The 18,286-nt window shown below is 45.3% G+C and overlaps 1 protein-coding gene across 1 annotated transcript; it reads right to left on the reverse strand.

Moving 5' to 3' along the window:
• Nucleotides 1–8,407: 8,407 nt before the first annotated feature.
• Nucleotides 8,408–17,725, reverse strand: SLAMF8 (SLAM family member 8). Its single transcript, XM_088801814.1, has 5 exons — nucleotides 17,128–17,725; nucleotides 14,206–14,534; nucleotides 11,266–11,580; nucleotides 11,093–11,189; nucleotides 8,408–8,472 (listed from the first exon to the last, which is right to left on the reverse strand). Exons 1-5 carry the CDS (start codon nucleotides 17,159–17,161, stop codon nucleotides 8,408–8,410), a joined length of 840 nt encoding a protein of 279 aa, XP_088657940.1. The 5' UTR covers nucleotides 17,162–17,725.
• Nucleotides 17,726–18,286: the final 561 nt, after the last annotated feature.

Consider the following 18,286-nt stretch of genomic DNA (forward strand, 5'->3'; position numbering starts at 1 on the left):
TTCCATGATTCTGGATTCTTGCGAGTCTGTTCGAGAAGGGAAGAGTGAGCTCCAGGTGGATGTGCCCTTGTTTCCTTGCCCACGGAGGAGAGCCAGAGCAGCTCTGCAGTACGGGCCCAGAGCGGTGGCCCCCCTTGACTTGGTGGAAGGCTGTTACTGTCTGCCCTTGGCCTGCTGAGAATAACTGGACAGGGGATGGACTGATAGACATCCTGCTGTGCTCATCCTTTCTGGACACAGCCTGCAGAGAAATAAACTGTCTGCTAACTGCTGCTTGGAGCTGGCTGAGGCCCTAGCGGGGAACTCTGGCCAGGGAGTGCTTGGCTGAGAGTTCCACACCATCTCCTGAGTGCTCAGGCCTCAGGACACCAGGTAAACCGGGACTCTCAGCCCCATCTCTGCACTCCCTGTCCCTCTTCCCCGAGCGGCCAGGCCTGCGGTCAGTCTTGCCACCGTCTGCATTTCTGACATCACCTTGTGTGGGGATCTGTGCTCTGTGCTCAGTGTTCAAGAGGAATCCAAAGCCCCCAGTGTGTGTGTGGATTGCTAGGGATTTTCTGGGAGTGTTGGGCTGGACGATTGTTATCAAGTTGGGGCAGGAGGGATCCCAGTGTTTCTGAACAAGAGTTTGGAAGACTCCTGAGGGTCTGAACAGCCCCAGCAAGGAGATGCAGGCCTGAGGTCAAGAAACTGGGCCAGAGGGCAGGACTGAGTATGTCAGCATCTCACTCCAGACATCCAAGCCAGTACCCCCCACCCCTGGAGGGTGGTACCAGCCCCCACTCATCAGCAGACAGCTGTCCCTCTTCTGTGCTACCTAGAGGGGACTCTAAAGACAACCTACCACCCTGGGATGTCTTGATATTCTGGGAACACTGTCAACCAAACTTCTTTGTTGCTGTTGGGAAGAGCTTCCCCAGGAAACCACCATGACATACCTTCTTCAGTTCCTGCCAACTGAAGCTTTGCTCCCATTCAGAGCCTCTGTCCGTTTCACCACTTCCCTGTGGATCTGAATGGTGCTCCTTGGGGACAGAGGAGCACAGGTCAGGAGATGCCCCTAAGTGCACACTGGGGGCTGTGTTATGGCTTACTCATTGGAATCATTTATCCACACTTGGCTTCCCCAGTAGACTGTAAGCTCTTTGAGGGAAGGGATGGTGATGCCACTATTTAGAAATCTCTGTACGCAAGTTGGTGCTGATGGCCAGTAGGTAATCAGTAAATGCTCACTGAATGAACCGATAACATTTCCTGTTCTACAAATTCCTGTTCTACAAATTCCTGTTTAAACTTCATTTATACTTTATTTTGTTAAACCAACTACCACTTCTGACAAAATGTCCTGCAATCCTCCCAACCCCTCCCCGCCAGAGGGAGAATCCTTGACCCCAGCTAGGCCAGTAAAGTTCAATCTGTTTGTTGGGAATTTTAATCTTCAGTGAGCAACACAGGAACAGGAAATATAACATTTATCTTTTTAAATTTATTTTTTAAGATTTTTATTGGGGAAGGGGAACAGGACTTTATTGGGGGAACAGTGAGTACTTCCAGGACTCTTTTCCAAGTCAAGTTGTTGGCCTTTCAATCTTAGTTGTGGAGGGTGCCGTTCAGCTTCAAGTTGTTGTCCTTTCAGTCTTACTTGTGGAGGGCACAGCTCAGCTCCAGGTCCAGTTGCCATTGCTAGTTACGGGGGGCGCAGCCCACCATCCCTTGCTGGAGTCGAACCGGCAACCTTGTGGTTGAAAGGACGCACTCCAACCAACTGAGCCATCTGGGAGCTCAGCGGCAGCTCAGCTCAAGGTGCCGTGTTCAATCTTAGTTGCAGGGGGCACTGCCCACCATCCCTTGCGGTAGTCAAGGAATCAAACTAGCAACCTTGTGGTTGAGAGGACGCACCCCAACCAACTGAGCCATCCGGGAGGCAGCTCAGCTCAAGATGCCGTGTTCAATTTTAGTTGCAGGGGGCAGAGCCCACCATCCCTTGCGGGACTCGAGGAATTGAACCAGCAGCCTTGTGGTTGAGAGCCCACTGGCCCATGTGGGAATCGAACCGGCAGCCTTCGGAGTTAGGAACACGGAGCTCCAACTGCCTGAGCCACCGGGCCGGCCCCCTAACATTTATTTTATGGTGGCCCCTGAGGAGGTTGTCCTGAGGCCTAAACCCCTGAGACCATCTGGCTGTTTCCTTTCTGAGGCCTGGTTAGTCTGTGTTTTCTTTGGTTCTCTTAGTGCTATACACTGATTTTTGTATGCTCCCAAAATTTATATGCTGAAACCTACTCCCCTGTGTGATGGTATTTGGAGGTGAAATCTTTGGACAGTGATTAGGTCATGAGGTGCCTCCCTCACTAAAAGAAATTCCAGAGAGCTCCCTGACCCCTTCCACTATGTGAGACACAGCAAGATGATGGCTGTCTTATGAACCAAGAAGCAGGCTCTCACCAGACACTGAATTTACTGGTACCTTGATCTTGGACTTCTAGACTCTAGAACTGTAGGAAATAAATGTCTGTTGATTATAAATCGACTAGACTATGATATTCTTTTACAGCAGTGTGAACTAAGACACAAAGCTATGCACAACTTCCTAATCCTTTGCTTTAGTTAAAACCAAAGTTGGTTTCTTTGCTTGCATCCAGAGAACTCTGATACAAGTGTTTTCTCATTATTCTTAACTATTCTGATATATTTCCTGAGTGATATACTGAGGAAAACGGCAGAAGAAAGGAAACTAGAATAACTCTTCTTTATAGGAAGCACAGATTGTTTCTGACACCCAGATCTTTCATTGGTCTTATTGGTTCCACTGTCTATTAATTTATTCTTTCTTTAATTTATAATTCATTCTCAATATTGGAAGGATCTTATGGGTTATCTAGAGCAGGAATGGCAAATTGGTTTCATCTTGACTCCCTACTTCAATTAATTGTTGGAGTTACTTGAGTGTTGTGCTGCTTGTGGACTCAGTGGGAAAAGTATGTCATAATTAATTATCCACATTCAACATGGCCCTGGAAGACAGAAGTCTGGATACATACATCACATATCTGTCATTCCTGATCAAATACAATTTCCCACCTAATACAGAAAGTCTCTAGTCTGTAGTATTGTTCTGAGATGGTTCCTGCTTAAGCACATTCATTGAAACAGCTCATTTCATATTTGGATTTCTCCATTTGTTATTAAGTTCTTCCCTGGTAGTATGTGTAAAGGGCTAGACTGATTTAGATAATCTAAAGCTAATTCTGACTCTGCCACTAATTATGTAATTCTAGGGAGTAACAATCTTTTTGGGTCTCAGTTTTCCACCTGAGAAATGAAAAACTTGAAGTGAGTAACCACAAAGTCTCCTTTTAGCTATAAGATCCTATTATTGATATGAGTCAATATCTGCCTCTCAGTGACATGCTCCACTGGCTTCAGTTACATAATGTGGCTTACATGAGATTCCTTCAAATATCTGAGAACCTATGGCCTACTAAGTTGTTTGTTTGGAGTGAAACATGACCAGTTTCTTTAATCATTTCTCAGATGTTTCATCATTCCAGTCATTCTCTTCTGGACACTTGAGTTTTCCAGTATCTCTCAGGCCAATCATGCAGTGGGAGTGTCCCCACTACTCACCCATGTGCTCAACCTGACTCTCCTGGCAGACAGGACCCATGTGAGCAGTGCACAGCCCAAGGGGAGGCATGCATGGAGACTATCCTGGATCTGGGGATGGCTGTTTTAGAGGCTCTCCTTCAGGATGCATGCAGAATAGATGCAGGGAGCCATCAAGTCAGAGCTGGAGGGAGATGGTACTTCCCTGAAGACCAGTGAGTAACCAAGTGCTGATAAACCGAATAGGTGCTACTTCTTAATAAATGTGAAAGAAAGATCTGCTAGAGAAGTCATTAATGTTTGCAACCAGTGTTTTTAAGCAAGGCATTGGGTGCTCCTGTCTCCAATGATGAAAAAAATGTCTTTCTAACTCTTTTATTTTGCTACACCTCCTCTCCATTCTCTCTGACATCACGTCACATGACCCCTTTATTTGTTTGTTACTTTTCTGTTTTATATTCCACATATGAGTGAAATCATATGGTTTTTGTCCTTTTCTGTCTGACTTAGTTCACTTAGCATAATACCCTCAAGATCCATCCATGCTGTTGCATGAGTTCTTTATATATTTTGGATAGTAACCCCTGATTGGAAATATCATTTGCAAATATTTTCTCCCATTCTGTTGGTTGATGACTTTTTGTTTGAAATAAAAATGTAACAAACAAAACAATACAAAACAAACGTATAGATACAGATAACAGAATGATGGTTACCGGAGAGGAAGAGGGGAGGGAAGGGCAAAATGGGTAAAGGGGGTTAAATATATGGTGACATATAGAAACCAGACTTTTGATGTTGTGCACACAATAGAGTATACAGATATTGAATTATAGTGGTGTACACCTAAAATTTATATAATGTTATTAACCAGTGTTACATCATCTTAAAATAAATAAATAAAATAAAAAAACAAGGGAGTGAGAGTGGAAGGGTAAAGGTCAGAGTGACTGACCTTGGGCCACAGCACATGGGACCTTGTGGTCTTCAGAATATTCCTTCCCTGGGGTGAAGGTAGCCAGGAGAGCCTCCTTCTGTTTGGGTGTTAGACTCCTTTCATAATAACCTTTGCATGATTATTTCCAGTAGGCTTGTGGTCAACCATTATCCTCTTCAAATCTGCTTTTGCTTTTCCTTGTTTTCATTATGTTTTCCTTGAGCAAGAGCCTCTTTACCTTTCCTTCTGTGAAAAGGACAGATATAAGAGCTGCTGACTTGAAAACCTTATTATCTACTAATCCCTAAGTATAAAAATCTCTAAATATAAAGCACTAAATTGAAAAGGTATATACACTTCTATGTTCATTGCAGTATTATTCACAATAGGAAAGCTATGGAAACAATCTAAGTTTCCACTGATAGACAAAAAAATAAAGATGATGGGCGGGTGGCCAGAAGGCTCAGTTGGTTAGAGTGCGAGCTCTTAACAACAAGGTTGCTGGTTTGATTCCCAAATGGGCCAGTGAACTATGCCTTCCACAACTAGATTGCAAACAGCAGCTTAAGCTTGGAGCTGAGCTGCCGGTGGGTGGATGGTTTGCTCAGTGGTTGGAGTGCAATGCTCATAACACCAAGGTCGCCAGTTGGAGTCCCACATGGGCCAGTGAGCAGCGCCCTCCACAACTAGATTGAAAAAACAACGACTTGACATCCTGGAAAAACACATTGTTCCCCAATTAAAAAAAAAAGATGTGGTACATATATACAATGGAATATTACTCAGCCATAAAAAATGATGAAATATTGCTATTTGCAACAGCATGGATGGATCTTGAAGGTGTTATGCTAAGTGACATAAATCAGAAAAGGACAAAAACCTTATGATTTCACTCATATATAGAATATAAAACAAAAAAATAGCAAACAAATAAACAAAACAAAAACAAACTCACTCCCTTGTTTTGACCCAGCCACTCTAGCCTTCACTCTAGACTTCATAAACCCAGGCATGCTATCACTTCAGGGCCTTTGCATCTTCTGGTCTCTGGAACACTCTTTGCCCAGACACTGCATGGATCACTCTGCTTCACTAGATTTCTGTTCCAATGTCACCTCATCATAAGGTATTCTCTCACCACCTTATCCAAGATGGACCCCTTCTCCCAAAGACATCATTCTCTAGCCTTTTACTCTGCGTATCTTTCTTAATACAACCTGGCATATACTTGTTTGCTTATTTATTATCTAGACTATAAACTCCATGAAGGAAGGACATTGCTTTGTTCACTACTGACACACTAGTGCATTGAAGTGTACCAGCACACGCTGGACCCTCAATCAATACTTGTTCTTGTATGACTTCTAAAGCATCAATCCCAATGCTTATTAACACAAATATTGTTCTCACAGAAGCACTTTGAGGTTTTCAGTGGGGAGTTAATTAGTCCACTAGTTGACAATTGAGTCATTGGGGATGGAAACGTCAATTAATTCGAGCAGTGTAGATCTGTTCAAAAAAGCCCTGGTGTACCACATTACAAAACTACTGTCTCAACGTGGTCACTAAGAGTTACCTTGTGAAGGGTGCATTGTGGGCCCCGTCACATCACAATGTCTCTGATCTGAGGTGGGACCCTGGGGATGAAGGAAAGAAAGTGGGGCAGAGAGTGTGTGTGATTCCCCCATACAACCATCATGGCCATTGCTAGATCCTGGGCTTTCTCTTTCACATGACTTTAGAAACTGAGGCCAGTTTTGCAGATTCACTGACCAGGAATAGGGAATGTGTCTAGGTGTCAGGTTGGGGCAACACAAGCTACCAGATTGGGTGGCTATGTGCACGTTCAGGTAGACTTGGGGAAAGGTGATGGGAGAGAAGTGGGTACAGGAAAGGTATGAAGACTAGGCAAAGTCAGGTGAACAGCAGGGGACCTCTGAGCAGAGCTGGCAGGCAGGAAAATTCCAGGGCTAGTCAAGTGGAAGAGTGGCAATATGAATCTGGAGGCCATTTGTGCTGACTATTTGTCCAAGGTGAAGTGACTGCCCAGGAATTGGGAAGAAGAGGGAAGATCCTTGGACAGGACTGACATCTTGGGTGAAGTGAATTAAGCCACCCTGTGAAAATATTTCAAAACCTACTCCTGTTTATTCAATGCCTGCTTTCTCTCTATTATCAAGACTTGAATGAGGCTGCAGAGAGACATCCAATTATGCTTGGAAAGGAGTAACTATGAACCTTATCATCTACTAATCCTAAGTATAAATTTGGTTCATCAAGGTTTTTCCAGTGGCAGTGCCCCAGAGCTTTTCTAGACAGAAACACTCACTGGCAGATAGTATTTTCCAAAGATGGTCACAATAATTACTTCCATCTAACATGCTCTTTTTTCAAAGTGACCTTGACCATCTTCCCATTGAGTGGTGGGGTCTTTGTCCTCTCCCCTTGAACTTGGGTAGATCTTCTGCACTTGCAACTAAAAATGAATGTTCCAGATTCTAGAATGCCTCAACAACCATTTCCTTAATAATTTTCCTCTGTTTAGCTTTTCCTGGTTCTTCCCTCTCTTGGTCTCAAGCTGAGACACTCATTCTGAGCTAAGCTGCTTTTCTTGAAGTTGTTCAAGATCTTCCTGTTAGCTCGGGCAAATTTAATATCTTTTTTTCTGGTCACTGTGCTACATAGAGAGGAGAGAATCTCAAACCCCACCCCCAGATCTTGCAGGAGGCATGATGGTCAGCAGAGATGGTGAAGATGTCTATTAAAAAGGTGTTACCTGTGAAATGGCACCCATCCCAACCATAGGATATAAACCATCCTTCGATTGTCTAAAACTGAAAATGACATAAAAGTCTTTCAGGCCAGAAAGAGAAACCCTTGCCCCTCACCTCTCACCTTTACCTATTTCTAGACCTTTTCTTATGATAATGCCTTGGTCATCATGAAGCATCACGGTCTCAAACTATAAGGGCTGGGCCTGGGGTTAAGGCTGGGACTAGGGCTGGAAGTGGATGATTCAGACATTCACATTTAATTCAAAGGTCTAATGTCTTTTAGAGCCTGGGACCCAGGCTGGAGACAATCCTTTGGTGCTAGTTAGTTAATACTTGTATTAGTCTGCTAGGGCTGCCATAATAGGATACCACAGACTAGGTGGCTTAAACAACAGAGATTTTTCTCATAGTTCTGGAGGTTGGAAGTCCAAAATCAAGGTGTCAGCAGATCTGAGGTCTCTCTCCTTGGCTTGAAGGTGGCTTCCTTCCCTCTGTGTCCTCCCATGGCCGTTTCTCTCTGTGTACACACATCCCTGGTATCTCTCCCTCTTCTTATAAGGACATCAAGCATATTGGATTAGACCTCATCCCAATGACCTCATTTAACCTTAATTATCTCTTTAAAGGCCCTATTTCCAAATAGTCATATTCTGAGATATTTGGGGCTAGGACTTCAACATGAATTTTGAAGGGACAAATACAGTCCATAACAATACTTCATGAACAGTTGTGGGGAATGAATGTCCTGGGTAATCACTGTCCCTGTGGGTCCTGGAGAATGTCCAGTGTCCTGGAGATGTCCAATGTCCTTTATGGAATGTCCTCTTAGGTCCATCTCGCCCAAAGCAGAGCCAGGATATGCAATGAGGGAAGAGGAAAGGGGGAGGGTATGGAAGGTCATACCAATGTTTTCTGTCCTCCCAGTGTGATGGCTTCCCAGGCTGCTCATGGAAAGTGGGATGGAGTCTCATGGGAGGTATGAAGACCATGGTAGTTTCTAGGTAGCAGATATATCCCAGACCATCATGTGCCCATGTGGTGGGGTTCCTCATGATCCAGGCATCGGTTACCTCCTCCCTCATGGCAGACCCTACACAAGGGGGTTCTCTGTGTCTGGAGCCACTCCATCAGCACAGACATACTTCTTCTTTTTTCCTGGTGAGGCGATCAGAAAGAAAGTTACTCCTCCAATGTTTGGAATCTTAACATCCTTGGCCTGGCACAAGGTTTCTGAATCCTAATTGTCCTGGCCCAAGATCACTTCAAGCAAAAAAACCCCACACTTTTTTTCCTGGTTTTCCATGACCGTATAAGAGGTGACACTTCAAGGACAGAAGTTCTTAATGTCTAGCCTTCCTCTGCAACTATGCTATACTATACCGTTAGCTGTAGAAAGTATAGAACTGGGATGGGCCCAGTTAAATGACTGGCCAGAAGCCATGGCCAGCCGGTGTGAGGCCCTTCCTCTATCCCAGGAGGTTGGGTTCTTTTTGTCCCTTCTCAGTGGCCAAAGTCACTCTTTTCTGAGCCTTGAAAAAACATTAGACTAAGTGAAAGAAGTCAGTCACAAAGGACCACTTTGTGCATTGTCCAGAATAGACAGTAGATAGAAAGTAGATTAGTGGCTGCGTAGGGCTGGAGGGGACGGGGGAATTAGGGAGTGACAGCTAAGGGGCTTGGGAGTTTCTTTTTAGGGTAATGAGAATGTTCTAAAATTGATTGTGGTGATGGATGCACAATTCTGTGAATACAATAAAAGCCATTGAACTGTATATTTTAAATGGGCGAATTGTATGGTATGTGAATTATATTTCAATAAAGCTGTTACAACAAAAAACTGCTCTTTTCCTGGCTTTTACCTTCTTACCAAGAATCCTGGGGACTGTCTGGGGCAGACAGGGCCCCTGGGTGGAGTGCATCCTCAGCTGCTCTCACCCTGCCTCCCCAGGGAAAGAATATATAGGAGCCAGTCATTCACCCCAGCTCCATGCTGAGTGGCTGGGCCAAGACTCTTGCCTTCTAGGACAAATCCACACTAATGAGGTCTCATGCATCCTTCTCCTTGCTGACCCACTCTCTCCACCCAGGGGCCAACAAGCCCAGACAGCCTGGGATGGACATGACCATGAAGCCCAGGCTAGTTGGGTGTTTCTTTCACAGGCAGGGCATTCTGGGGCAGAGGTAGGGCTGATAGGTAGAGCTCAGGACCCAGCGGATCTCAGAGTTTCACCTTCCCTTTCTCTTCAAGAAGGAGGCCTTGTCAGCTCCTGACCAGAGAGGCACTTCTCTCAGGGAGCATTTCCTAGACAAGAATTGGTTGGGATTCAACTAGACTTACACTCAACAAACCATTATTGATACCACCTATGATCCAGGAAACATTGCTAGGTGCTCAATGGTGACCCAGCCTTTGCCTTTAAAGGGCTGAGAATTCAGTGGGAAAGAAAGTGCAGTGAGTGCTGAGTGGGGTAATTAATGGACATTAAAAGCAGGATGCTAACACAACCTATGCATGGGGAAGAAGGTCAGGAAAGCTTCCTAGAGCGGGCACACCTTCATGTAGGAGACAACCAAATAAAGGAACTGGGTGGGAAATCATGGAAAGTGTGTTCCACACAGTGAGAATGAAATGTGCAAAGGCATGAAGATACTAGGTGTGATAAAAAAAAAATACAGTGAATATTTAAATTTAAAAAATTATTACAGTAAAAGACACATTGCTATTAATCCCCTTCAAAATACTCCCCCTCGCTTTGAACACACTTATTCCATTGTTCTTGCCACTTTCTGAAGCAGTTCTGGAAGTCCTCTTTCATATCTTTAGTTGTGCTGTTATGGTTGCCTCAATGTCTTGAATCGATTAAAAACATTTGCCTTTCATGGTCATTTTGACTTTGGGAAGAGCAGAAGTTGCATAGTGCCAGATCCAGTGAATAAGGTGGACGAAGACACATCATAATGTTTTTATTTGACAGAAATTGCCATACCAGAAGTGATGCGTGACATGGAGCCTTTCCATTGTGATCATAAAATACAGTGACTGCTGCTGTCAAGTGCCATCCAACGGAAAGGCAGGGGTCTTCAATAAGGGAAGCGGCATGTTGAACCTTAGTAACAGCGTATGACAAGTTTCAACTTGTTTGGTACAGTCAGTTGGATGTGAGCTACAGTTGAGAGAAGGTGTGTTTTAAGGTGTGCCATAAATCATCCTCCATCATGACAACGCTCCATGTCACACATCGCTTCTCATATATGGCAATTTCTGTCAAATAAAAATCATTACAGTGTTTCCTAATTCACTGGATCTGGCACTGTGCGACTTCTAGCTCTTCCCCAAAGTCAAAATGATTCAGAACATCGAGGCAGCCATGACAGTGCAACTAAAGCCATTCACAAGAGAGGACTTCCAGAACTACTTCAGAAAGTGGCAAGAATGATGGGATAATTGTGTTCGAAGTGACGGGGAGTATTTTGAGAGGAATTAACGGCAATGTGTCTTTTACTATAGTACATTTTTAAATTTAAATATTCACCATATTGTTTGATCACACCTTGTATATGTAAGAGAATAGTTCATTTAAGGAACTATAAATGAAACTTCAAGTAGTTCAGTCTGATTGGAGGCCAGGATATAAGATGGAGAAGGCCAAGAGATGAGATGGGAGAAGTAAGGAGGGCAGATGATCTGAAGACAAATAGGAGAGGTCCAAACTCTACCTTCCTCTTGGGTACATCCCGCTCTTCCACCCACCTCCAGCACTTGCAGGACTCCCACCTGAGTAGGGTCCCCAGTGCCAGGCAGAGAGGAGACCAGCCAGGATCAGGAACAGTGAGACAGACACCATCACCAGCAGTACATCTTTGTAGTAGGCCTTCCCTACAGCAAGACATGAAGAGGCATGGTCAGAGGTAGACTTGAAGCTTCACCACCCCATACTGACCCCTGGCCCTTGGCATACTTGCCTCATGATGACAGCTCTCCCAAGGGATGACTGTAGTTGAGTCCCAGCTGACAGGGTTGGAAACAATGCAGGAATAGGCCACCCCCTTGTCTCCTGGTCCCAGTGAAACCCTCAGCACCTGTCCATTCATGAAGAGGCCAGGTGACTCGATACTAAAGTCAATGGTCCCCTCCCATCGCCAGCTATAGGTTATATCACTGATGTTGGTGACCCAACAAGACAGGAGCGCTTGGCAGGTCTTGGGGGGCTGGCCATCCCTCAATACAGCAATGAACACTTGTACCATGGGCCTGGGTACTGCTTCTGGGCAAGAACAGTAAAGCAGGTGTGGGTAACAGGGATGCTGGGCAGGACCCATAGCTCTGCCTCTGGGATCCACACAGGGTTAGATGTCACCTCTGACTAGATCACTCTTGTCTGGCTTCCCAATGCCCACAGGATAGAAGTTGAACTCCTTAGTCTGGTATTCAAAATCCTTCATGAAATGGTTGATGTCAACCTCTCCAGCTGTCCCTCCTGCTGGTCCTCCTTACCTATCCTAATTAATTTCCAGTTCTCCCAAACATGTTATGCTGTTCCATGCTTTCATATGGCTAAGCTGTGCACATATACCTTTTTCTTCTTGTCCTCCTAGAAAACTTCTTGGCTTAGCTTGGACACATTGCTTGCTGCCCTAATTGTGAATCCTTCCCTTATACTCCAGGTATGGCTGTGAGCTCTCCAAGCACTCTCTCTATCCCTTGTCATAGCACTTTTCTCACGATAGATCAGTCAGAAAGACAATGAGCATTTAAGTCAAGCAAGAAAACGCACATTCCTGGACTTTTGGAGCTTAGAGTTTGGTGAAGAAGACAGATACTGATAAGTGATTATGAATAATTAAGAAAATAATTACAGTGGTACAAAATGCTGTGAAGGAGGTGACCAGGGTGCAGTGGCTATGTCTTGTTATCTCCATAACCTTCACTCTCTAGGTGCTCAGCTACCTGGGCCAATGACAAATTGGTATCCTGGTGTTTTAGGCTGTGGCTTCCCTTTCCTATATATGTTGATGATTAAATCCTGAGTTTCTGTGGCAATGGGGACCAGCAGGAGAGAATTTTGGTGACAACAACAAGAGGACTCAGTGTCTGACAACATTTCCAAAGTCAAGCAGAGCGAAACCTCATTAATGCCAGCCCAATCTGCTGGGATTTGTGATATGAAAAAAGAAAAAGATTTGCCAGGCACACTAATAGTATACAAAAAGATTATAGGGAGGGATATTTACTTTTTTTTTTTTTAATTTATTGGGGTGACAATTGTTAGTAAAATTACATAGATTTCAGGTGTACAATTCTGTATTACATCATCTATAAATCCCATTGTGTGTTCACCAAATATTTACTATTTAAGAGGACAAGTTGCTTCCAAACACGATGGGCACAGTAAAATCACCCATTGACATTTCTAGTAACTGATCTGCTAATTCAAATTCTTTTTATCTATTGTCAAAGCAGAGCTCCTAAGGATGGCTTTGTGCAGTTAGTTCTAATCATGCTAAGTATTGGAAGCAATAAAACAGCAATTACCTTAAAATCTGTAGTCAGATGCTGAGAACAAGGCATTTTAGAACTTAGTGGTATGGGTGCTGCATGTATTATCACATTCAATGTCCTCATTTTATATGTGCAACAGCTGAGACTAAGAACAAGGGAGAGGCTCCCAAGCTGCGTGTACGGTTGTATCGGTTATTCACTGTGGAGGGCATTGGCTAAGGTGGGTAAGAGCTGAGGGTAGGGGTGCTGAAATTCAGTTAGCACTCTGCTTGTCAAGCTGGCTCAGGCTGCATGAAACCAGAAAGACACCCATCTAATTGCACAGCAGTACCCTGAGTGGCACACCCAAGGACAGCTAGTTAGCGGTCTCCGTGGGGTCTCTCTCTCCTCCCAATTTGCTACTTACTTTCTCTCCCTCCTTGTTTCTCTCTTCCTAGCTGTCACCCCTACTCTCCATTATTAAATTTGGATCTTTTCCTCCCCTCAACAAATTTCTGAGGTTTTACTGAAATAGTGTTTTGGGGTCACTCACATCTTTTCCAAGCTATTAGGTAGCTAGATGAGAGATAGAAGGCCATTTTTTTCTTGACCAGCAAAAATATAGTGGAGGTGAAGGTGGAGGTGATGTGGAGCTGGTGGAGGTGATGGTGGTGGAGGTGATGGTGGTAGAGGTGATGGTGTTGGAGGTGGAGGTAAAGTTGCTGGAAAGAAAGACCCTTCCAGTCCCTAGTGAATTCAGCCACCCCAGTCGAGGTGCTGAATGCAGCTGCGTGAATGACCCTAGCAAACCCATATGGAGCAGAAGGTCTGCCTGGCTGAGCCAGGCCAACACAGAGAATCATGAGAAATAAGAATAGCTGTGTTTAGCCAGTAAGTTTTGGGATAGTTCGTTCTGCAACAATGAATGACTGAAAGAACCCATGAATGTTATATAGTAAGAATCTCTAAATACATCTAAAAGAGATTATACTTTTGAACTGATAAGAATAGGCTAGCTTCTGTCCTAGATGCTTTCCCAAGCATCACTGTATTTCACTGTTATGGACATCTATGTGGTAATAGCACGATGCCCACTTAACAAATGAAAAGGTGAGTGGCAGGGAGCTAAACATTGTGTCCAAGGCTATTGAGCCAAGAAAAGACCAAGTTGGAGCTCAGACAAGGTTTGCAAGAGGCAGAGCTGGGCTGCTGCAGCTAGGAGCTCACTGGGAAGAATCTGAGGAGTTTCCTTAGATGTGACTGCAGGAGTAACTGGCCTCTGAATCAGTCATGAAGTCAGAGGCCTGAGGTTTCTGGAACCCACTTCTCCCAGCTCCCAGGACTCAGGATACCTTTCTAAGGCTTTGTTGGGGGAGAGGCGGGACAGAGAGCCAGTGTCAGGTGTACTCATCATATACCTTGAGTTGCAGGATCTGGGTCCAGGTCCGATCACCCGTGTCCACCAGCAACACAGAGAAGTTGCCGCTGTCTCCAGACTCCAGTGGCCAGAGGTCCAGACTCAGGTTGCTGTGCAGCTGGGTTCGGCCCAGGAAACGGGAGTGGTACAAAATCTCCAGGGAACCCTGGAAATATGTGGCCAGGAGCTCCTCTGAAGGCCATAGAGATCTCCAGATCACTTTGCGGACGTGGAAGCTACAGGGGCACTCTGCCACTAGCAGCAATGAGCCCCCAACCTGTCCCTGCACGTGGGCACCAGTATCCGTAATGGGAAGTAATGCTGCAAGAACAGAGCCCCGTCATTTTGCCTGCCCTGAGCTCTTCCTTTGTCTTCTGTATGCAGCTGAGCTGCTATGAAGCAAATTAGAGCCCCCTCCCCACACTCCCTCCATCCAGATTGAGGGTGCACTGTGCCAGGGGCTGGGAATAAAATAGTAAGAAAGATAACTTGGTACCTGTACTCATGGAGCTCACAGAAAAAGTCAGTTTCTTAAGCAAGCAATTAAAATATACTAAGTACCATGATGGGGAAAAAGGGGTGCCCTAGTAGAACATAGGCAGGGTGAAAGGGTGACCTCACTGGCCTTGAGGGGCTTAGAGAAGAAATGGTTAATCTGAAGCCCAAAGGAGGAATGGAATCAGCCAGGCCAAGCAGAAAGCTGCCTGGAGCGAGAATGGGAAGTGTTACAGGCAGAGGGAACAGTGCCTATAAAGGCCTGGAGGGTGAGAAAGCATGGTGCACAGGGAACTGAAAGTAGTTGTCGCAGGAGGAGTAAGAAATTGCCACTGCAAATTTGGAGGGAGCCAGATCATGCAGGGCCCTGAAGGTGACATTGGAGTTTGGGCTTTATCCTTAGAGCAATGGGGGCCCTTGGGTAGGTTTTAAGTAAGAGAGTAACAAGATTAGATGCATGTTAGAAAGATCAGTCCAGCAAAGGGGCAGAGGATGCATTGTAGGTGGGGCAAGACTGAGGCTGCTTCTATTAATCCAAAGGAGAGTGATGGAAACTTGTGCGGAGGGGGAGTAACTGGGATTGGGAGAGGTGGCAGGAACCGAGAGAGATTAAGATGCATTGTCAGTGGGATCTGGTAACATACTGGATCTGAGGAGTGAAGGAGAAAGGAGTCAAGGATGGCTACCAGGTCCTTGGGTGGCATTCCCTGTGATCCAGAACAGGAAGAGAAACAGAATTTTGGGGGAGGGGAAAGATGGCAGGATGCTGAGTTTTGCTGAAAACATATTGAGTTTGAGGTTATGTGGGTGACACCTCTGCTTGAAGTGTCCCCTCCCTCCTTCTCTGGCAAATTTCTGCTCATCCTTGAAGCATTAAGTTCCCCTGACCTCCCCCATTCATCTTCAGAGGTTACACACTTGTTCTCACAGGGGCCTGGCATCACTGCTGTGAATGCCTTACTCCACTGTTAGCGCCTGTTTATGAGTCAGCATCTCCCACTAGGCTGTGAGTTTCTCTTCATCTTTGCACTCCCTTTGCCCACCACCGTTCAGGAGGAGGATAAGGAGAAGCTCAGTAAATTTTACTGAATGAATGGCAGAATTTACTGACTTACCTTGTGCCTGGCACAGTGGTGGACACAGGTGTACAGAGCAAAATAAGAGCAGACATGGAACATACTCAAGTGCTGGGAGTTTGGTTAAGGAGACGTGTTCTGGATGGTCACTTATCCAGCCACTGGTAACCCCAGCCCCTCAGCTGCCTCATTGCCCTCCCTAGCCCAGATCAACGCAGGCCTGACTGGAGATGGCTTCAGGGTAAATGCGGGGTGGAAATATAACATAGAGAGGAACTAGCACTGGATGTCAGTCAAGACTATGTTCTATTCTGTCCTGCTCTGCCCCAATGAGCTAGATCACCTTCAGCTGTCACCCTCCCTGTATGGACTTCCAATGTCCCATTAGTAAAACAAAGGGATGCACCAATCAGTTGCACTCATCTCATTTACCATTAAGAGCCCTTTAGAAAAATTATTTTTGCTTCCCATGTCCAAAGATTTGAAAGATTTGTGAATCGAACAGATTCCTTTTTTTGAGAGATTTCCTTCACATGTTTAGGAATGTTGAAACCTGCAGAGCCTTTGGAGCCCTCAAGGCCGGGGACCCAGACGAAACACTGGACAAAGTCATCTCAAAGTCCCTGTGAGTCTGATGTAAACAAAGGTGTCTTTGTCTTTGCCACACTCCACCACTCCTATCCCCTGGTTTTGTAGTGTTGACCCCTGTCACACTGAGCACTTGTTAACCAAGGAAGGGAAATCAGGCACCAGGCAGGATGGAGGGACCGCCTAGTGCTGAAGAGACCGGATGGGTCTGCATCCCAACATCACACCATCATCAGCTACCCCACATCGACATGTGCTATATTTAACTTTCTCTTGCCTCTCCTCTCTACTCAGTATCCACCTCCCCTTACACAGACTTCGGGAAGGATGTCAGCTTTCCCACAGGCTGTTGGAAAAACATCCTTAGATTGTAAGAGCCCTACTCTGCCCTGCCCTTTCCTTCTCTCCCCAGACTGTATTTAGAATCCTCATGTGTTAACATTGCCAGATCCTTACCATTCTCACAACCATCTCTTTCCAAACCACTGTTTTAACTGCCCTGGGCCACAAAACAGCTTGAGTCTCATGGACATGGATACTCCCAGTGCTGCTGCCTCCTTCCACCCAGGACACCCTGCATCTCTTTGCCTCTGCCTAGCTTTCACAGTTGCCCCAAAACTTGCTTCAGTCTTTCCTACCCCTCCTTAGCTCCTGGGTTCTCACTTGGTATGGGGAGCCCTGCCTAGATGTCTAGTGAGAGGCACGGGGTGAGGTTTCAGTTTTCTAAGGACAGGTCACTCACCTGCTCCACTTACCTGCCCAGAGACTCCACAGGGACCACATGGTCATCCTTCTCTGGAGAGGCAGGCAAACTCCCTGGACAACCTAAATCTAAAACATCCCATGTCAAGTGGATGCATGGAAGGAGCTGTGGTCCTTCTGGACAGTCCCATGTTCAGAATGAGGAATCTTGACTCAGAACAAGTTGCAGGCCTTTCTGGCTTTTCCAGGAACTATTTCTTATAAGTCAGCCTCTTCTTTCACATGCCTTTGGTTGGCCATGCAATCACAGGCAACAAGGGCCTCCACACAAGCCCACATCCTCCCCTCTGACTCTCGCCAGGCGTTCCTGCATCCCACCCTACACCATAGCTGTCTGTCTTTCCAGTTGCAGCCACAGAGAGCCCTCTAAACTGCAGTTTCCATTGTCATTTCTCCTCTGCTTTTTTTTTGACATATAATATTATATTACTCTCAGGTATACAACATAGTGATTAGACATCTGCATACCTTACAAAGGGATTATCCGTAAATCTAGAACCCCTCTGACTCCTGATACATAGTTATTACAATATTATTGACAATATTCCCTATACTGTACTTTACATCCCCGTGACAATGATTATATCTGGAAATTTGTACTTCTTTCTTTTTTTATTAAATATATTGGGTGACATTGTTAATAAAATTATATAGGTTTCAAGTGTATAGTTCTATAATACATCATCCATCATCTGGCCCACTTGACATCTGACCATGGTGGTGAGCATTTTGTGTTCACCACCCAAAGTCAAATCTCCTTCTGCCACCATATATTTGACTCTCTTTACCCTCTTCTGCCTCACCTTCTGTTTAAAATTCCTCCATGGCTTTCTGCTGCCCTCGGGATAAAGACTAAACTCTTGGCTCAGCACAAAAGGTCCTCCTAAGTCCTACTCCAGCCTGCTTCTCCAGGCTGATCTTCCACGTCCATTGTACAGCCATACTGAGCCAGAACTGCCTCTTCTTACAACTATCAATTTTACACTGTAGGTGTTGCACTTGTTCCTCCACCAGGCATGCTGGTCCATTTACCCTTCTGGACTTGGCATGGTCATGCAGCCAACCAGCCTCCCATGCATGCCTTCCCTACCACAGGCAGAGTGAGGAAACTCCCCTTCTTAGTACATTGTTTCGCAACAGTTTTCCGTCTCA

This window comes from Rhinolophus sinicus, chromosome 11 (assembly GCF_057876585.1).
Source record: "Rhinolophus sinicus isolate RSI-liver-muscle chromosome 11, RSI-T2T, whole genome shotgun sequence".
NCBI classification, from domain to species: domain Eukaryota; kingdom Metazoa; phylum Chordata; class Mammalia; order Chiroptera; family Rhinolophidae; genus Rhinolophus; species Rhinolophus sinicus.